We start from the raw sequence: 18,833 nt of genomic DNA, 5'->3' as shown, positions 1-18,833 counted from the left end.
ACCAGAAGCAGCAGAATATTTGGCAATTGCGGTACGTAGGTTACATATAGATAATTTTCTTGCTAATACTGTAAGAATTGAAAATTATAATAGGCGAAGAGCTACGTTTGTAAGCATTGATGCTCACCACCCACATTTAGATCAGTTCCCAAGACTTAGCATAACTGATTTGAAAAGATTTGCATTAGGGACATACCAGCTCAAACAAGCTTCTTCATATTACGGTGAGCACGTACGAACAAACGGCACTTACACAATAGAAATTAATAACGAAATTGAAGAAGATATTCCTCTTATTCTGGGCACAAATCATTTCTTACTGAGAGGGAGAATAAAGTCTCGACATATTGGTGGCAGAACTTATTATGCATATTTGTTGATAAGTAAAGATGAAAATGTTGCCAATAGTGTCGAAGCTATATCAGGTTATTGCTGCAGCTGTCTTGTGGGCAACAGAACTGTAGGTTGTTGTGCCCATGTTATGTGTGTGGTGTGGTACCTGGGGTGGGGCAGATATAATGATGTTACTGCTCCGGCCCAGTTTTTAGATGACATATTTAATGAATTCTCATTTGAAAATGAATAAGTTAAATTGTTAAAATATTTCAAAATGAAAGTATTTGTTTGTTTTACACAACACAATCCCAATTGTTGATTGTTTAATCTACAAAACGATTGTAAGACTGTTTGCTAGGTGTCAAATAAATACCCCTCATACCAATTATTATTATAGAATTATATTTCAAAACAAAGTCAGTTATCTTACAAAGAATAGCACAATGTAGTATTTACTTATTAAAAAAATGATTTTGTATACACAAGTTGTTTTTTATTTATTGCCTCACTGTCTTATCTGAAATATTTTTGTAGGTTTCTTGGGTCATAGTTAAATGATTAAAAACACAAATTCTAAAACAACCTGTGCATAAGTTAACAACCTGTGTATAAGGGAAAGTCAATATCTTTGTTGTGTCAAATATCTTCAATAATCTAGAGTATATGCAAACTGAAGCATTAACTTACTTGCATTCAGATCATATTCAAACATTTACAGATAGTTAAAACTTCAAATGTAAATAAAAATACAAAATGAATGAAGGATAAGAAAACCACTTTTGTTGTGACTTTTTTTCATTAAACCCGTCGAGCTAGAGAAACAGCGTTTTTTTTAATTAAATTTACACTAAGGAACCTACAAAATGTGGTAAATATCATCATGGCACAAAATTTTTCAAAGCGAAACTAAAGTCCATACTGCGGTGGGCATTCTCCTTTTAACGAATTTCAAGGTTTTCGAATCTACGCAGTGGAAGCCACACGCAGAAGGTAATTAATTAGTAGAAACGCTAAGCGTGCTTTTCGCTTTTTTTTTTTGTTAGGAATTGTTATGGCCAAGAAAAGTGTATTGAAAATATTAAGTCGAGGTTATCTGGATAGCCACGAAGAAAATAAATTGAAGGTTTTTTTACATATTTTACTATTACGTAGAATAATTCCACGATTAATTTGGTAGTTAGATCTTATAAAAAATTCATAACACATTGGTGTGAATTATTGGTAGTGTATCAACGCCTACGGTAGGTGAGAATCAGATACTAACATGCCAATCAGAAGAGGTCAATGAAAATGCTGGCATCATCAGTTTTTTCCTACTTTTCCTTTTATTTTTAAACACACATTTTGTTTGCGGCCACTTTGATACTGTCAATGTTTTTCTGCATACTACGTTCGTGACTTTTTCATTAAAAATAAGAATGGTTTGATTCACTTTTACTTCGTCCATCTGTTTGTGGAACAGAGTTCCATAATCTCTTTAATATATTACTAAAAATAATTTTTAGGTCTGTGATTAGAATAACCAATTTCAAAGCATAATACCGATCAAAAGTATTCTTAATAGAAATGGAGTAGGCCATAATATATTCCTTCACTAAACGACAAGGGTTAAAAAATATAAACAACAAGCAGATAACACCGTGCGTGTCATTAGATATTTAATAAAACTAGACAGTATTATGTTAGTAGACAGTATTATCTTGGATCGTCCAAAATATAAACTTAAGCCAAAAATACTTGTAAATGATGACCATATAACCATGTTTAAAATGCGTCGCGTGCGCAGATGTTACAGCCATTAAACATGTTATTTCGAAACATAAATGCAAATGAGAAAACATTCAAAAAGATACACTTCCGCATACCGTCAACTTTAACATGCTTATGTTAATATATTCCGCTCCGTCCTTGGGACATATCGCATGAATTACGTAACTTGAAGGCCGCCGACACTCGCACCGCACCTCAGTTGCATGTGTTATGTTGGATAGGAAATTATGGCTATTTTTGCACGCGCTCACGGCCAAAGCTTAAACCGATAGCCCTTGAAACGTAATTTTACTACGACATTCATCCGTTGGGTGCAATTTAAAACGACTTCAAGTAATAACGGAACTTTTTAACCTTAGAAAAGTAATCTTATTGTGATGTAGGTAAAAGATAACTAAAGGAAAATGAAAGCCATTTCCTTGACGTTCTTTGTGGTGCGGTGGTAACGGGTAAACGTTATATGTGGTGATGTGGTAAATTTATTAAATAACTAGCTGTGCCCGCGAGGATCAGCGAAAGACATTCTTTTTGTATTGAGAAAGGAACCCAACAAGAGGTCCTTCTAATAGGTTACTATAATCCTCAAAATGAGGTTTTAAACAGATCTGTCCAATTTAGGTCGTCGTAAATATTTTATAATTCAATTTTGCTGGATGGCATTAAGTATCACAATACGCTAAGAGCTTTAGCACAATGAGTAAAAGGTTTTTTAAACGTTACGTAACACTACTGAGTGATTACTCCCTGAAACATTGATATAGCTATGGGCGTTAAGAAAATAGTGACTCATCGCGGTGACTTAGCTAAGCCGCGTCCTTAACAAACTAAATAATTATTATTGAGAATGGCTTCTTCAAATTGATCACTTGAATTAATTCTTTCAAACAGTGGCTAAGCGAAGTGATTAGTGTTACACAAAAGCAACGACAAATGATAAAGCAACAGAACATTAAAATGTCCCCACTGTTTGTCACAATTTACTTTATAAAAACTTTAGACGATCCGCTTCTTTCTCACACACGTCTTGTTAAAGTGTGTGCTTCACCTGTATGAATTGTAATGTTTGTGATGTTTTATAGTGTTGACCTTGAAAATTTATTTTGTTACGCAAAAGATTGTTTGAAAACAACTCAATAGGTAAACAAAAAAAAAGAAAAAAAAAAGCTTATCGTTGCATAATAATAGCACACAAAAGTCTAGCACCTAGTTTTAATTAGATTACTAAGCTTTCTTCTATTATAAGCAGATTTCCCGAGTTAAATTCGATACAACATCATTCGAGAAACCAAATGGTACATAATTATATAAGCCGCAAATTATGGTAAATAAAAATAAAACTTTATATTGTGACTGTCAATAAGTCTAAATTTAACTACACATAGGTATGTAGCTTTTGATATGGGAATATTTACTTGAGTTTTGTTTCGTTATGCTTTGCGCGTTGCTGCGTTATGATTAATAAATAATTATTATAAACGTGAAAGTTATCAAAGTCGTGATCACATATAACAATAAAAAGTCTTTTGCCAACAGCTGTCGACTAACAGATTCTCTGGCAGCAAATTAATTTTCATACAAATATCATACATACTGCAGTTGCTTACTAAAATACTATTTAAGTCAAATTTTAATTTTGAATCCTATTCTATGAATTTTTATGAACATATCTTCAGTAGGTTCAATTTAGGAATTTTTTGTCTTCAATGTAGAAATGTAGGCAAGATCATTTTTGAAATTGGTAAAGCACTTTAAAATCTACGTGAAAAAACACGAGGGACGTACTCGATGCAGATGTTTCCGGTTAATTTCATATAGGTAATCAATTCGGTTTTGATCGAAATTTAAATCTATACAAATTATATGGTGTCATGGGACACCAGGTAGGAACGAAGTTCCTTCGGATAGTATAGAAGCAACACAATTTGAAAAAAAAAATATGTTGAATTTTATATATATTTGTAGTTCTTGATTTTTTTCTTAAATTTTGTTGATAGGTTTTTAATTAAGTACATAAAAGTATTTAAGAAATTTAGTACTTTAGAAAATGACAAATACCTTAAAATAAAATAAATCAAACAAAAAAAAATAATAGTAATAATAATTCAAACTATTAAGTGAAATAAAAAAAAAACATGTCTTTATTTATTTTTGTCGACAGTATAGAATTACATAAATAATTTAAAAAAGTTTACTAGTAATATTTTAGTTTTACGAACGTCATATTATACATTCGTGTGACTGATATTACGTCACTTCCGTTATATATTTTTCTTACGGTTTTAGTATCACATTTTTTTCAGTTCGGTCACCCAGCCAAATGTCAAGCCTGCCGTAAGGAACTTCGTTCCAAATGTGCTCTTTCATCTTTAATGAAAAAATATTTGCGAATTTTACAATATGAGTTAGGTACTCATATTAATACATAGATTACTTTTTTCGATATTTCCACGGACTCGAGTCTGTCAGACTGTAACGCCGGGTTGTGTTTCTAAACTGCGGGGCGTACTTATTAGAACAAAGCGAAGACAATTCAAGACAACCCTCAAATGAAGTTAGTAAGAGCAGCACTTGAAAGTCAACTTCAGCTTCGGTTGACAATTGATTATAAGAGATATTTATTTGTCAAACTTTCTTGGTTAGTTTTGTAGTCGAACGAATTAGACATTTATTTAGCTTTTTATATTATTTAATTGAAGCAAATTGATATTAAATTTCATTATTTTGTTAGGTTTTGACTTCCAATATTTTGCGAAGCTTTACATGTATCACATGTCACCAACCCAAATATATTGAAATTTCTATTCCATATAGAAAAAATGATTTACTTGGTATAATGTTAGGTCATCATTATATGAAATGCTTATCACGAAAGTTAAGCTCGTTTCAGCAGATTCGCAAGCGAGCATATGTATTACGGCGTTCAATGAAACGTTAAAATAGAAAATGATAAAGAATAAAATGTTATATTCTATAATACCTATCATTGATAGCGTGTTTAAAATGAAGGATGACAGGCTTTAAGAATGATTGATAGATTTTGACGCTGCTTTTTAGTACTTTGAGTTTACACTTTCATTTGACGAGAAGCCATTAGCTTCATATTAATTTGAAAGCCTAAAAAACAGTTTTGCGATTTTTTGCTTTGAGTTTAACTTGCAATAGTGTTTTTTTACAGAAGGCCGAAAAAATAAATACTATTTTAAAGTGGGTTTTAATTTATTGCTCTAAAAATGGTATAATTTTTCATTGAATAAACCTATATTTAAATAAAATACTCATGTCCAAAAAAACATTTCTTATTATTTCCCTGATATTTTCATTTACAAAAAATTACTTTATAATATATATTATAAAAGAAAATTCGTAAAGAGCACGATTCAGTGTGCAAACGCTTAGAAAACGGCCTCATTAAATAAAGAATATTTTGAAATTTAATTAACATCAAAATATTACAATATAGTCGAAAACTTTTGAAAGCCATTAACCCCGAAGAAGAAGAAGAAGAAGTAGTCGAAAACTTTATTATTAAATGAGACTTCGTTTACAAACTCGGTCGCTTGCTAGTCCTACTTGAAGTTTCCGGGATTTGCAAAATTAATAATTTTAGTTTTGTTGAACTCTGAAACGCAAGCGTTTCAAATATTTAAGACTAACAATGCTGTGTTGGAGGAAATGTGCAAAAACAAAGACAAAAAGATTTAGCCTACACAGCTAGGTCAAATCTTCTTCATATCTTTGTGATGGAAACGATTTTGCGGTAACACTTATTAGAATCATATTTTCTTAATATAAAAAACTATGAAGTAAAATAACATTTGCTCCCATTTGTCTGTAAATTACGAGCGAATTATTTTATTTTTCGTAACTTTGAACAATCATTTTATGTCAATATACAGTTTCACAAATACTGTTTAGAACTCAAATGTTACCTAACTACCACACACAACTATTCTTTTCTAAACCTCTTCATTAAAACATAAGATATAAGTATTAAAAAAACCTAACGCCTACCCACCTTCCTTAATATTTGATCTATAATGTAACTTCTACCCCTAAACAATACAAAACCCATCGAAACAAAATACCAAACTAATAAAAGTCGTAGCAAATAACTTAGTTTTCAAAGGAAATTTATCAAGAACATTTTATCAAAGGAAAGTTATCGTTAACGAATGGTTAAACTTTCTTTCCCTGGGGAAACACGCTTTATGGGTTAACCCGCAGTTTGACTCACCTTTACCCCTCGCTGTATTTTCATACTCGAACTATAAAACTAGGACATTTTTTTTTTGAATTTTATGCTTGTCAAATTTATCACTTTTTAATTAAACAAGCTGAATACTTTTTAGATTGATTTATTATTATTCACAACAATTTTGGATGATACTTGTATATAAGTATTCTAATTATTCTATATAAAGAAATAAAAATAAAAAAGAAAATAAAATTTAAATTAGCATTAATTAAAAAATAACTAAGAAATAATTTAATATCTGGTTATTTAAATTATCGTAATATTTTTAATGATAGGATTAGAAATGAGATCAACCGCGAGAGAACGGAAGTAACCGACATAGCCCACAGAATTAGCTAGTTGAAGTGGCAGTGGGCAGGCCATTTCTATAAAGCAAAAGAACTGTATAATTTTACATGATATAGTTATATTGATTGTTTACTCTTTCGGACTTTACCTTAGACGACACCTTATACAATGAGTCTTACTATTTTCTAGGGAATGGTACCAATATTTCAAAATCGGCAAAAACGACTTACGCAGAGTTTTTCAATAACCATGTGTAATTTCAAATCAATACTAAAAACCCGATTTTGAAATTTTAATTTTAAACAGTATTTGCATATTTGTTGGGCGAAATTATTCTGGCGAAAGTAACATCTGTTTCCATGTTTGTTTCAAAAGGCGATCTTATCTCATTTGTCTCACAATCGGTGGGCGACGTTTACGTCATTCGCTAGGGTATGAAATAAACAAATGGTCATATTTATTGCATTGGTGTCGTTCATAAAATATGTTTAATGGCAGTGTAGGTACTTCATGTTAAGAAGAATTATATACATTTCAATTATTTGAATCTATGCTAATATAAAATAAAAATAAAAAAACAAATTTCGGATCTGTCGAACTAATTTTAAAATTCGCTAACTAAAATTAAAAATAAATAAATTACAACAAAATTACATAAGCTAATTTTTCGTTCTTCCCTAGGTATGTTAAGCCCAAAGACAGTAAAGATTAAACGATCAACTGGAGTACGAGTATTTTAAAGCAATGTAATAATATTCCCTCTTATTTTACGAAGAGATCAAATCAAATAACAAGTAGGTACATAAACGAAGTCTGTAAGACAACAGACAGTCCTTCCGAGACCATAGTTGCTGTAAAGTATCCGAAACGTCGGGCATCTCATGAACAGCGATAAAATCCGAAAAAGTGGTTTCATTATACTGTAAGACAAGATATTTTGAACTTACAAAACTGTAGTTTAAGAATTAAAGATATCTTTATGACAATCGGATTCACAGTGATTCCTGTAATGCGATCAATCGTATAAGAAACCTGACTAGTGTTATTCTTAATACAAACTAAAACAAGAGTTTTACGTAAACATTGTTTACATTATTTTTTTGATTGCCTGGAAGAGATCGCTTTATTAGCGAAGCCAACCGTTTGCATATTGTCAGTTCGTATTTGTTAATTTATTATTGCTGACACGACAGAGTTCTAATTTGCGAACTGTCAAATGAATGCTATTTAAATAATAGTTAAATCTTGAATTTTTCGTTTTTCAGCATAAATGTCTCAATATTTCGTAAATTAAAAACTTTCTAGAAACTATTAGAAAAAAAAAGTTAAACTGAATCTGTAAAGTCGTCAGTCGTTCAGACATGACCAAGGAAAATATAATTTTTATACTAATTTTAATTTTTGGGGTTTGTAAAAATTATATTTACTTATATCAATTTTACGAAAAATACATATGACAGATGTGCCTTCATTAGTACCTTAGACCTACTTTATAATATAACCATATACCTAATATACAAATAGAAATCATAACAACGCCGTAACATCTAAATAATTTATTTATTTATTTATTTAAACTTTATTAAACAACTCCAAAAAAAAAAAAACAACATAACAACACATCAAGATAACACGTTGCGCAAAAGGCGGACTTAAGGCCGTACAGCCTTATCTACCTATACTAAATAATCTCACAATAAAACTTACCACGAAACGGCTAAATATTCAGAGAACCACAAATATGTCTCGACCTATCCAAATATTTACCGTGAACAGGTATCGCGCCCGATTGACACGATGGGGTGTTCTAATGATTGAACAAGATTTAAAGCTAACACAGCTCGACAAAATTCATCACTGAGATTCAAATTCAATTATTATTAAAGTCTTTACATTACTAATTTTGTACTAAAACACAGTTTATATATTATTTTTCAAAAGAGGAACTGCGGAGTTTCTTGCCGATTCTTCTCTGCAGAATCTACATTCCGAATCGGTGGAAGGTATCGGTTACGTTTACAAAAAAAAAAAAAAAAGTTTTAATTTGTAAAATAAAGATTCGAAAGTGGTCTGAGGGACTATTTGAATAAAGCTGTTTTTGATTTTGATTTAAATTATAGTAGGAGATCCGAACTAGAGACGAACTTCACCCATCTGCTTATTGGATTAAAATTATTTTATATCTATTTTAGTTTATGTTATATTTATTGTTGTGTATTTATGTTCATTTTAGGAAAATAATCGCGAAAGGGTTGACAAAAAATTCCAGACCAGGCTATATTAATTCAAAATTGAATAATATTTTTTATTTAAAAATGCACCTACGAGTTCATAGAATAAATTCAATACCTACCGACAGTATGAGGTCTGAGAAAATGCAAGGGTTGGTTTGTCTAATATTTTCCTAGCAAACTACTGGGTTGTTGTAGGTATAAACAGGTATGAGGTGGCGAATGCTAGCGCGACCCCTCTCGCCCCACCCAGGCGGATGACTGCTAACACGTGGTGGTTTTTAGTCAGTAGGAGTCTGACATAACCCTCTGGCGCCCCCGCGCTGGAGGGTATCCATGATGGATTTTCCCCACGTAAAAAAAAAAAAAAAAAAAGGTATAAACAGGTATACTTATTAATTTATATTGATACAAGTTACGTTCACCCGCATATTTAATAAATAAATCTTACATCAAAATGAACGCTGTTTCATTGCGAATACGATGGCATACCGAAGTACCGGAAGCCTGGTTTGAATGGCGGTTGCTGAATATAACATAGCCTGGCCAGGAATTTTCCAGCCTGCTCTTTTGCGATTATCTTTAACATACTAAAGAAGACAGTAAAATAATTTTTTTCCATTAAGTAGATACAATTAAGTATTAAAATTGAAATAAAAATGACAATTAAAGAACAAGTTAAGCGGTATTGTCTATTAGTACAAAAAAAAAACAATTTACAAATCCCAACTTAATTTTATTTACATGTTCTTCCATCCGTCCATGTCAATCAATAGCAATAGACAATTCGCCTGATAGTTTTGTCAACTATTGCATATAGACAACCAAGTAGATATATTAAATTATTAATTTTTTTCTGTAAGTATTGATTCAAGTATGTATTTTAAAGTTAGAAAATTACGACATTAGATGTATATTATGTATAATGTTACAAAATAACACAACAACACAATTCAACTCATAGTATTAGTACCTAGAAATGTAAAAACGGGTTAAAGCACAAAAGCAAAACATACGTAAAAGTAGTTTGTGTGAAGGTTAACGTGCTTAAATAAACAATATCATCGGGTTTGTTGATAGATTTTCGGTAACAAGTAGCCGACAGCATAGTTTTAGGCTATCGTATATCACAGCATTGACGAAAATTTCTCTACCCTGTTATTCTTACACCTCTGCTTATTGTAATTAACTCTTTTATTCTTTTTGTTTTGATGAGACAAACGAAACTCGTTAAGGGGCTACACTACCTCAGCTCGAATTCAGATTTCACCCGTACTAAACACACATGAGAATTGAGAGCGCTCGGTTGTTCATCGCGCGAATTATATGCATTTTCTTCCCACAAACATTACCAATAGTTATTTTTTTTTAAACGCAACATATAAAATGTTCTTCATACTTATTTCAATTACCATGCTTAATCTCAAGTAAATAACTTCTATATTTACTGAGATATTAAGGTTTTAATACAAAAATAGAGGTAACTTTGCGATATTTTTGTATCGAAAATTTTTTATGGAATCGTGTTTTCGAAACATATGAAAGATAGTTTATGTCCTGAACTTTACCATACATAAATTTCAAACATAAATATCAGTAGTTTGGAAGATATGGACATCCTGCCGAGTGGAAAATAATCAATTTGAGGTAGCATACACGCTCAATAATAAAAAAAGCGTGCTTTAGACCACACGACTGAAGTAAAACTTACAAAACGTAACTCTCGCTCTTTCTATCTTCACTAACTTATATCTCCCTTTCAAATTCAGTTCACCTCGCCCGATCACACTTTTCGTAACGTTCTCGTCACGCATTCACAGCTCAAGTCAAGCGTGCGTAAAGAAAATTTACTTCAATAAATTAAATACGTTGTTATTTGCTTAATGAACAACGAAATAATCTTACGACTTAGAAATCATCAATTGCTGACACAAATAAATTTCTATCCTGAAAGTTATTACTATTACGTATTTACTATGGTAAAGTCTTACTCCGACTCAACCAGAATACTACTACAAAGACACACAGGAAATCGGGTTAAAAACGCTTAAAATTCGTAACTAGTGGCCATCCTACGCTTCCATCTACTTTATTCCTATTGTAGTTTTTGGCTCTAGTTTATGGTTTTTGTAAAGTATCGGTAATTATTTCTAGCTTGACGACTAGTAGCTATATGGAAGCTGCTTTAGTCATTCTAAAATGTTTGACTGTTTTGATGATATATACAAATAAATAAAATTGAAGTGTCTGTTTGTAATATTAAAATAATCGCTTTTTACAAAATGCATATGGATGTATCCACGGTACATATTACGGTAGATTTACTGTTTGTTCCGGCTAATCTCTGAAACGGCTGGACCGATTTTGATGGGACTTTCACTGGCAGATAGCTGATATAGTAAGGAGTAAAGTAGGCTACTTTTATATTAGAAATTTATTTATTTTATAGCTCTGTAAACTGAACAATAACTTTTTTATTAAATTCCACGCGGACGAAGTCGCGGGCACAGCTAATAGAATATAAAAACATAGAGCTGTTAAGGACAAGTGGGGAAAAATCAAACTATATTTTATATTAAATCTTAGTCTAATAATTTAATATTTTTTTTACGCAGAAGCACTTAAGCTTAAATTTTATAAGTGACTTGAAAGCAAATCATCTGACATTGAAGTATAATAATATCATACTCCATGTCTGATAGAACTATTAGTTGATAGTTTACTCTGCGAGGGCAGTAGTGCTAGTAATCACAGCGGACTAACATTGCAGTGTGAAGGTCGCCTGCACTAAATCCATAACACTAAGATCATGATGTAATAAGCTGTGTGTATTGATGTCATACTACGCCTAGAAAAATGATATTTATGGATTCATAAATGAGCATATTGTTATAGAAATAACACACGGTATAATACTAAACATACGGTTTACTGCATATTGTGATACAAAGTTTAGTCTATTTGTTACAATTTCCGGATAAAGCCGCTAATCCGATTTCAATACTGTTTTATATATAAAAATAGCAAAAACCTAAGAGGACATAATAGTTATTTTTAAATAGAGTGTGATCTCTAACACGTATTATTTAGTTACATCTATACTAACATTACAAAGCTGGAAAGTTTGTTTGTTTGTACGCGCTAATCTCAGGAACTACTGATCCCATTTAAAAAATTTTTTCAGCGTTAGATAGCCCATTTATCGTGGAAGACTATAGGCAATTTTTTTCCGAATTAACGCGTGTGAAACCGTAGGGCACATCTAGTATATAATAAAATTACTTCAATGAAGATGTCTTAAGATCTTTGTTCTTAGAACTAGCCTCATTTTTAAGCACTAACTTTGACAACCTTTATTTTCACTGACGAAGCTATACCTAGGCATAAATTGTAATAATAATTCATAGCAGCTATTTGAGGCATCGTTTAAGGGCCATGAAATAGGTTTGCAATATAGGGGAGAATGACAATAGCCCAGCGTGCTGATAATTACGGAAAAGTAAGGGGAAATAGTCTGACAATGAAACTAGCGGCGCTAACATGACGTTTAGTTTATTATTGTTATTTTAATCAAACATGCTTTTATTGCAATATAATAAAACCGAAATGCTACCAATTCTACTAATATTATAGGCAAAGTTTTTGAGTACGGATGGGTGGATGTTTTTCATGCAAAAACTAATTGTAATAAAACTTAATACGTAGATAGCAGAACATCCAAAATAATACATAGGCTTTTTTTTATCCCGGCATTCCCACGCGATCGCAAATTACGCGTGTGGAATCGCGAGGCAAAGCTAGGTATAAATAAATGTGAAAATTTATATAGCTATTTGTTACTCTTCTACTTGAAAACTACTAAACGTATTTTAACGAAACTCGGTACGAAGATAGTTGAAGATCCATATTAACGCATTGGCTACTTTTATTACGATATTACCATGTGATAGAGTCACATAGGCAAAATTGCGAGACGCAGTTAATAGAGCCACATAATCTAGCAAAGCACCTTTGCTTGTGAAATTTCGATTTGACATTTTGCGTTAACGTTAAACGACGACGTCAAATATTGCAGAAATATTAACCTAAGAGCCCGTGAGGGCCAGATCTTCATCATTTTATAAAAGCTGAAAGTTTCTCAGCGCATGCTCCCAGCACAAGTTGAAGCAATGGTCAAATATGAAGTTTAACTCATGGTTACTTTGGCAGATAACAGGTACGTATCTGGTCCCTCATATCTTCCAAACTACATGTTATATTTAGACAAATGAGGTATCATTAGAAGCGTCTAAATTGTCCGCTGGTTATAGGCTATATGGTGTCACATTATATTAAATGTTGCGCCCTCTAAAGGACATAACGTAACGTACTTATTTTTTTTATCGTAGTCGGGTTTCAGTTTTTAGCTTTCTTCATTTTGTAAATTGTTTGTTTCACTGGAAACAAATATTTGTCGAAATACAAATATCCATCCCGAATGGGAATCAAATTCGTGACCTTTGATGTTTAGGCGTCCATAAGTTCTTATGTGCCACGACGCCAAATATATTGTTTATATATCTCGTACATATATACTACTCGTATTTATATATGCATATGTAGTAAAGAGTACAATTTCATTGTATCGTTCATAAATAATACTTAAATGGTTTAAAAATAAGGTCAATAATTTCAAGTTCAACAGTACACATTACTTATTACTGACTGTTAGGTACTTTTTAGGTAATATTTAGTTCTTTCAAATTTTTAAAGCTTAACAGGCTTTATAGATTATCCTTACATAATTATTATTAGATCCTTACATAGCTGTTATATTATCATACATGGTACAATCGTACATCTTAATTAATTTAAAATTAGTGACAATAGTTTGTTTATTCCAATATAAAAAATGCTCTTAAAGCTAAGGAGTATAATTGTTGCACTGAATGAAATAAAAGAGTGCCTTACACCAGACTGATTTAACAAATATAGCCTTTATAGTAGGAAATTATAGGGCAATCTAAAATCACTGAACAATTATGAGAAGCAAAACAGTTATAGAAAATGTAATACAATTTCGTGGCTGCCTAAGGACTGCTTATCTGAAATCTATACTATAATGGGGAAGCTCGAAAAATACTGGAAAAGTTCTTTCACCACTATAACACGCTGGCAAAACCGTAAGTGGAAAACTGGTCTACTACAAAATGCATGTGGACAAGCAGTATAAATTGTTTGATGTAATAAAAAGGCCACGAGTAACTTCGAGTCAAAACTAAAACTGACAAAAAATTGCCATACATTAAAGTTCAAGAGAATAAAATTGCAATTGACACTATTGTCCCATATAAGAACTGTATAGACTAGCATTTCAGCCTGTAATATCGCACTGCTGGGCATAAGCGTCTTTTCCCCATGTAGGAGTAGGATCAGACCTTAATCCACCATGCTGCTCCAATGCGGGTTGGCTGATATATATGCAATGTACTATGCGTAATGATCGCTATCAGGTGTACATGATAACAACCTGGACTGACGGCTTAACGTGCTCTCTGAAGCATGGTGGAGAATCCCACAAGGACTGCACAAACACCCAGACCACGGCAAACATCTGTATGGGCAATACAAATGTTTGTTATGTGCGGGTCAAGTGGTTATCACGGCTACATTTGCCGACGACTTTGCGCTACTTGCAAGCAGCAGAGACCCAACTGTCGCCTCTGCTATTTTGCAGCATAACCTCGACAAAGTGACTGAATGGCTCCAGAAATGGCGAAAAAAGGCCAGTGCCACAAAATCCGTGCACGTAACATTTACGCTCAGGAAGGGAAACTGCGAAACGGTAAAAATGTGCGATGTCACCCTATCATAATGCGACACAGTCCGATACCTCGGTATGCACCTGGACAAAAGACTGACCTGGAAAAAACATATCAAAGCAAAAAGAGACGAGCTAACCATACGGTTCAGAAATATTTACTGGCTGATGGCACGAAACTCGAAACTTCCTATCGACAATAAGCTCCTACTTTACAGAATGATTCTGAAGAATATGGACTTATGGATTGCAGCTGTGGGGAAGGAAATGCGAATCCAGTTTAAACATCATACAAAGAGTGCAGAATGGCATCCTAAGAACCATAGCAAATGCACCCTGGTTTTTGACGAACACTGAGATAATAGAATAGAATATAATAGAACACTTTGATACATGAAGCGATAAACATAAGAACTGTTAAAGAGAAGATAAAGTTGACAGACAGTCGACAGTTGACAGGGATGACGTACAGAACCCGATTGGAGAATCACCCAAATGTCCTAGCTACCGCATTGACAAGAATTAGTTACGTTAAACGACTGAAACGCCATGATATACATGGAGTTGGTGACAGATGGTGAGGAATGAAGGGTCTCCTGATGAGGAGCCTCTTCAGCACGACATGTACAGCTTGCAACAAATACGCTCATAGCCTAAAGCTGAACGCAGATAAGCACAGAAATAAAATAAAAATGTGCAGGTATCAAATCTGCAACTGCCAGCATAGCAGCCACAAGTCAGTACTGGTTTTTGGATATAAATAATAGACAAGCAAAATAATTAACACCTAAATGTTAAGTTATATTTTTATTTCAAATAATTATGTAATGTAATTACGTTTACACGTAAGTGTTGAATAAGAATAAAATTTGTGATAGAGCAAAATTTGTTTCGAAAAACAGTTGATTATATAAATTTATATTACCAGACTTACTATTTTCTTAAGTGTGCAATTTTATGTAATAACTTAATTCATGTTGTGTGTACTGGTAGTAATATTGATCACTATTTATACATGTATGTATAGCCATCATATGTTAACTTATTAAGTAATTAGAGTCTACTTAAGCTGCTTAGAACTGCTAGCTGACTTAGTTGATTTCGATCTAGAAACATATACCTAATTATACTTAATAATTCAAAGAAGAACATTTACTATGGAATTTAAAAACAGAACAAATCTTTCATCAGTATCAGTTTTGACATACTTCTAATAAGAAATATAACTGAGCTTCCTATTAAATATGAAAAAGAGTTATTACCTTTTATGATTTCCGTAGACGATATGATGACATCATTCTCATCCATTCTCGTCTTGTAACACAGGAGGGCCGCTGATTTCTTTATTTTGATAGATTTCTTGACAACTCCGCACGGTAATGAGTAATAATTTATGTGGATTGAAATTCATTTGTATTCATATTTCCCTTCATATTTACATCTGAAAATCATTAGCGTTTTAATAATTTATTACTGTGTAATTAATAGTCATTAAGTTAATGTTATGAACTAGGATGGTTCCATATATATGGATCCATTTAAGCTTTATTAAAAATTAAATAATTTATATTATGCTATTAATTTACTATTTATTCCTAATAAGATATTAATGTGTTCAAAGAAATAGTGATTAAGTTAAAATTATAAACTTTTTAATTGAATAAAAATAATAATTCAATAAACAAAGAGTGTTTTTTAAATAATTATACTTAAATTGAAATGTCTCATTCTATTTCACTCAAAATTTATTAATTTATATTATATCGGTACCAGCAGACTTTGTCATGCCCGGAATACAGCTACCAAATTTAATTGCTGACATACCAATAGCAACAACGCTGACCGGGTCTAATTGTGTGTTTATAGGGATATTAGAATATAGAAATACTTCGCTTACTATATCGAAATATATATATACGGTCGCTTAGACCGAATATAAAATCATCATATTAAAAATTTTGATCTAGCGGTCACATTGTTCCATAGCTTAATTGGCTAAAGCACCGACACGGTCAGTCGAGATGCAGGTTCGATTTCCCGCTGAAACGGACGATTTTTGATATGATATTAAAAATTGTATAGAAATATAAGTACAAAATTATAAACAAATCGTTTCAGATGTTTAGCAGGAGTTCAGTGACAAACACATGCACAGGAGAGAAAAAAAAAAAAAAAATATATATATATATATTTTTTTTTTTTTTTTATTAAGAATAATTAGACAATGTTTATAAATTCTATTGTGTAGTATTAAATTTTTTTTAATTAAAGTAACAACCAGCAATAACGCTTCAGCCTGTAATATCCCACTGTTGGGCATAGGCCTCTTTCCCCATGTAGGAGAAGGATCAGAGCTTAATCCACCACGCTGCTCCAATGCGGGTTGGCGGATATATTTCCTACTATGAGTAACGATCGCTATCAGGTGTATATGATAATAACCGGGACCGACGGCTTAACGTGCTCTCCGAGGCATGGTGGGGAGACCCACAAGGACTGCACAAACACCCAGACCACAGCAAACACCAGCAATAAAGTATATATTTTTTATACGGTCATTCAAATAATAAAATTCATGCTTGAAAGTTTCTAAATATACACAGTAAGAGACCTTACTTTATCCTATAACTTGAAGAAATTAAAAAGTTTTAAGTTTATAAGAGTTCATTGGCTCATGTGACAGCAATAAAAGTTATGGTAAAATTTTCACAACCAGACTTAATTGACAGTATCAGTTTCGAGTAACCTGTGTTGCTTAATTTTATAATGTTAAATCTATAATAAAAAAACTGTATAACCGTTTGATCAAACAAGAAAGCTGTTACATTTAATTTATTTAAAAATTAGGTGCTCTATTTCTTTGTTTATAATTAGCTATGATTTATAAAAAACTGAGTGTCTGGAAAAAAAAGGTTGTTTTAGTCTCAGTTCAGAACTATTAAGATTTACATATAATTTTACTTTCCAATGACGTAAAATGTAATGTGTATGTAAACAAATGTTAACTAACAAGTGCAACTATTTTCCTGTAATAGAATCTAGTTAGAAAGTTGTATCATTACACTTATCATCTATTACACTGTTTATTAATTGTATAATTTGATGTATTCCTACTCGATTTTGTTAATTTGCAATAAGTAGATTTATTATAAGAAAATTTTATTATTTTTTTATAGTAAAAAAAAAAAATGTTTAAGTTACATACCATCTGTTTTAATGTCTTCGACGTAAAATTCAGCTTCTTTACACAGACTTAGCCTTGATTGTTGACAAAATAAAACAGATGTACAGAATCCTTCAGCACCAGAAAATTCATAACAATTTCACGCTCGCACTTATTTTCATTTAAATTTAAATATATATATATGTACAGATAACTAGCAAATCGAGAGAGTTTTTTTTAATACGTCTAGTTTTATTCTCATTATAGTAGTTTTTTTTTAACTCAAATGGACGTCGCAGTTCGCATTATTGGTGCCGCGTAGGAGTCTATATTAGACGGCGTGGGTCGATTCCTTTACTCAAATGTAAGGTCATATCAACTCGAACTCAAACCGCAGAGCCTTCGTGCCACTTAGCCGGAGACGTTACGTTCTACTTCTGAGTTTTTAGAAAATAGATTGAAACCATACCGCTCGACTACTCGATTTGCACTGTAATTCACTTTACAAAATGTAAACAAGTACCGTGCGTAACAAAAAATAACACAACTAGAAGTTGTTTTACACAAGGTCACGGATTCTTGTTCAAGTCAAATGAAAATTTAAATGCTCTCCATTTAAAGTGTGACGTATTTTATTTATTCACCAAACCGCTGTCCAATATCCAACAGCCGTTGTGACGAACGGAATTACTATAAGACATTTCGCTCTTTTTTTTTTATGACAACTTAATTTCAAATAACATGCCCTCTATTGACAAATATGCAGACGTTTATTATGTGAGACCTAAATATTGTCTATGGTTACATTATGTTAGTATCTTGTATTGCCCATAGATGGCGTACTTAAGAATCAGAAAACATTTTTTTTAAATAAAAGATCTATCGGTATTCACGTGCATTTGCATTTGAGTCACAGAGCATAGTAATACTGATTTGAGTATTGCTCACAAAGAGTAAAATAACTTGCTTATACAGATTGCTCAGTTCATT

The 18,833-nt window shown here is 32.1% G+C and overlaps 1 protein-coding gene across 1 annotated transcript in view; it reads right to left on the bottom strand.

Moving 5' to 3' along the window:
* The window catches only part of LOC123666563 (tyrosine-protein phosphatase CDC14 homolog), a 38,904-nt gene extending 20,344 nt beyond the window's left edge, over positions 1-18,560 (bottom strand). Inside the window, exons 1-2 of the mRNA XM_045600671.1 lie at positions 17,886-18,560; positions 15,943-16,121 (exon numbers count right to left, since the gene is read on the bottom strand). Coding sequence (XP_045456627.1) covers positions 15,943-15,988 — 46 coding nt within the window. The 5' untranslated portion in view covers positions 15,989-16,121; positions 17,886-18,560. The remainder of the gene's footprint in view (positions 1-15,942; positions 16,122-17,885) is intronic.
* Between the last annotated feature and the right edge of the window lie 273 nt (positions 18,561-18,833).

Source organism: Melitaea cinxia, chromosome 26 (assembly GCF_905220565.1).
Source record: "Melitaea cinxia chromosome 26, ilMelCinx1.1, whole genome shotgun sequence".
Classification (NCBI taxonomy): Eukaryota; Metazoa; Arthropoda; class Insecta; order Lepidoptera; family Nymphalidae; genus Melitaea; species Melitaea cinxia.
The sequence above is the reverse complement of the archived record's forward strand: the minus strand, read 5'-3'. Positions and strand labels throughout refer to the sequence as shown.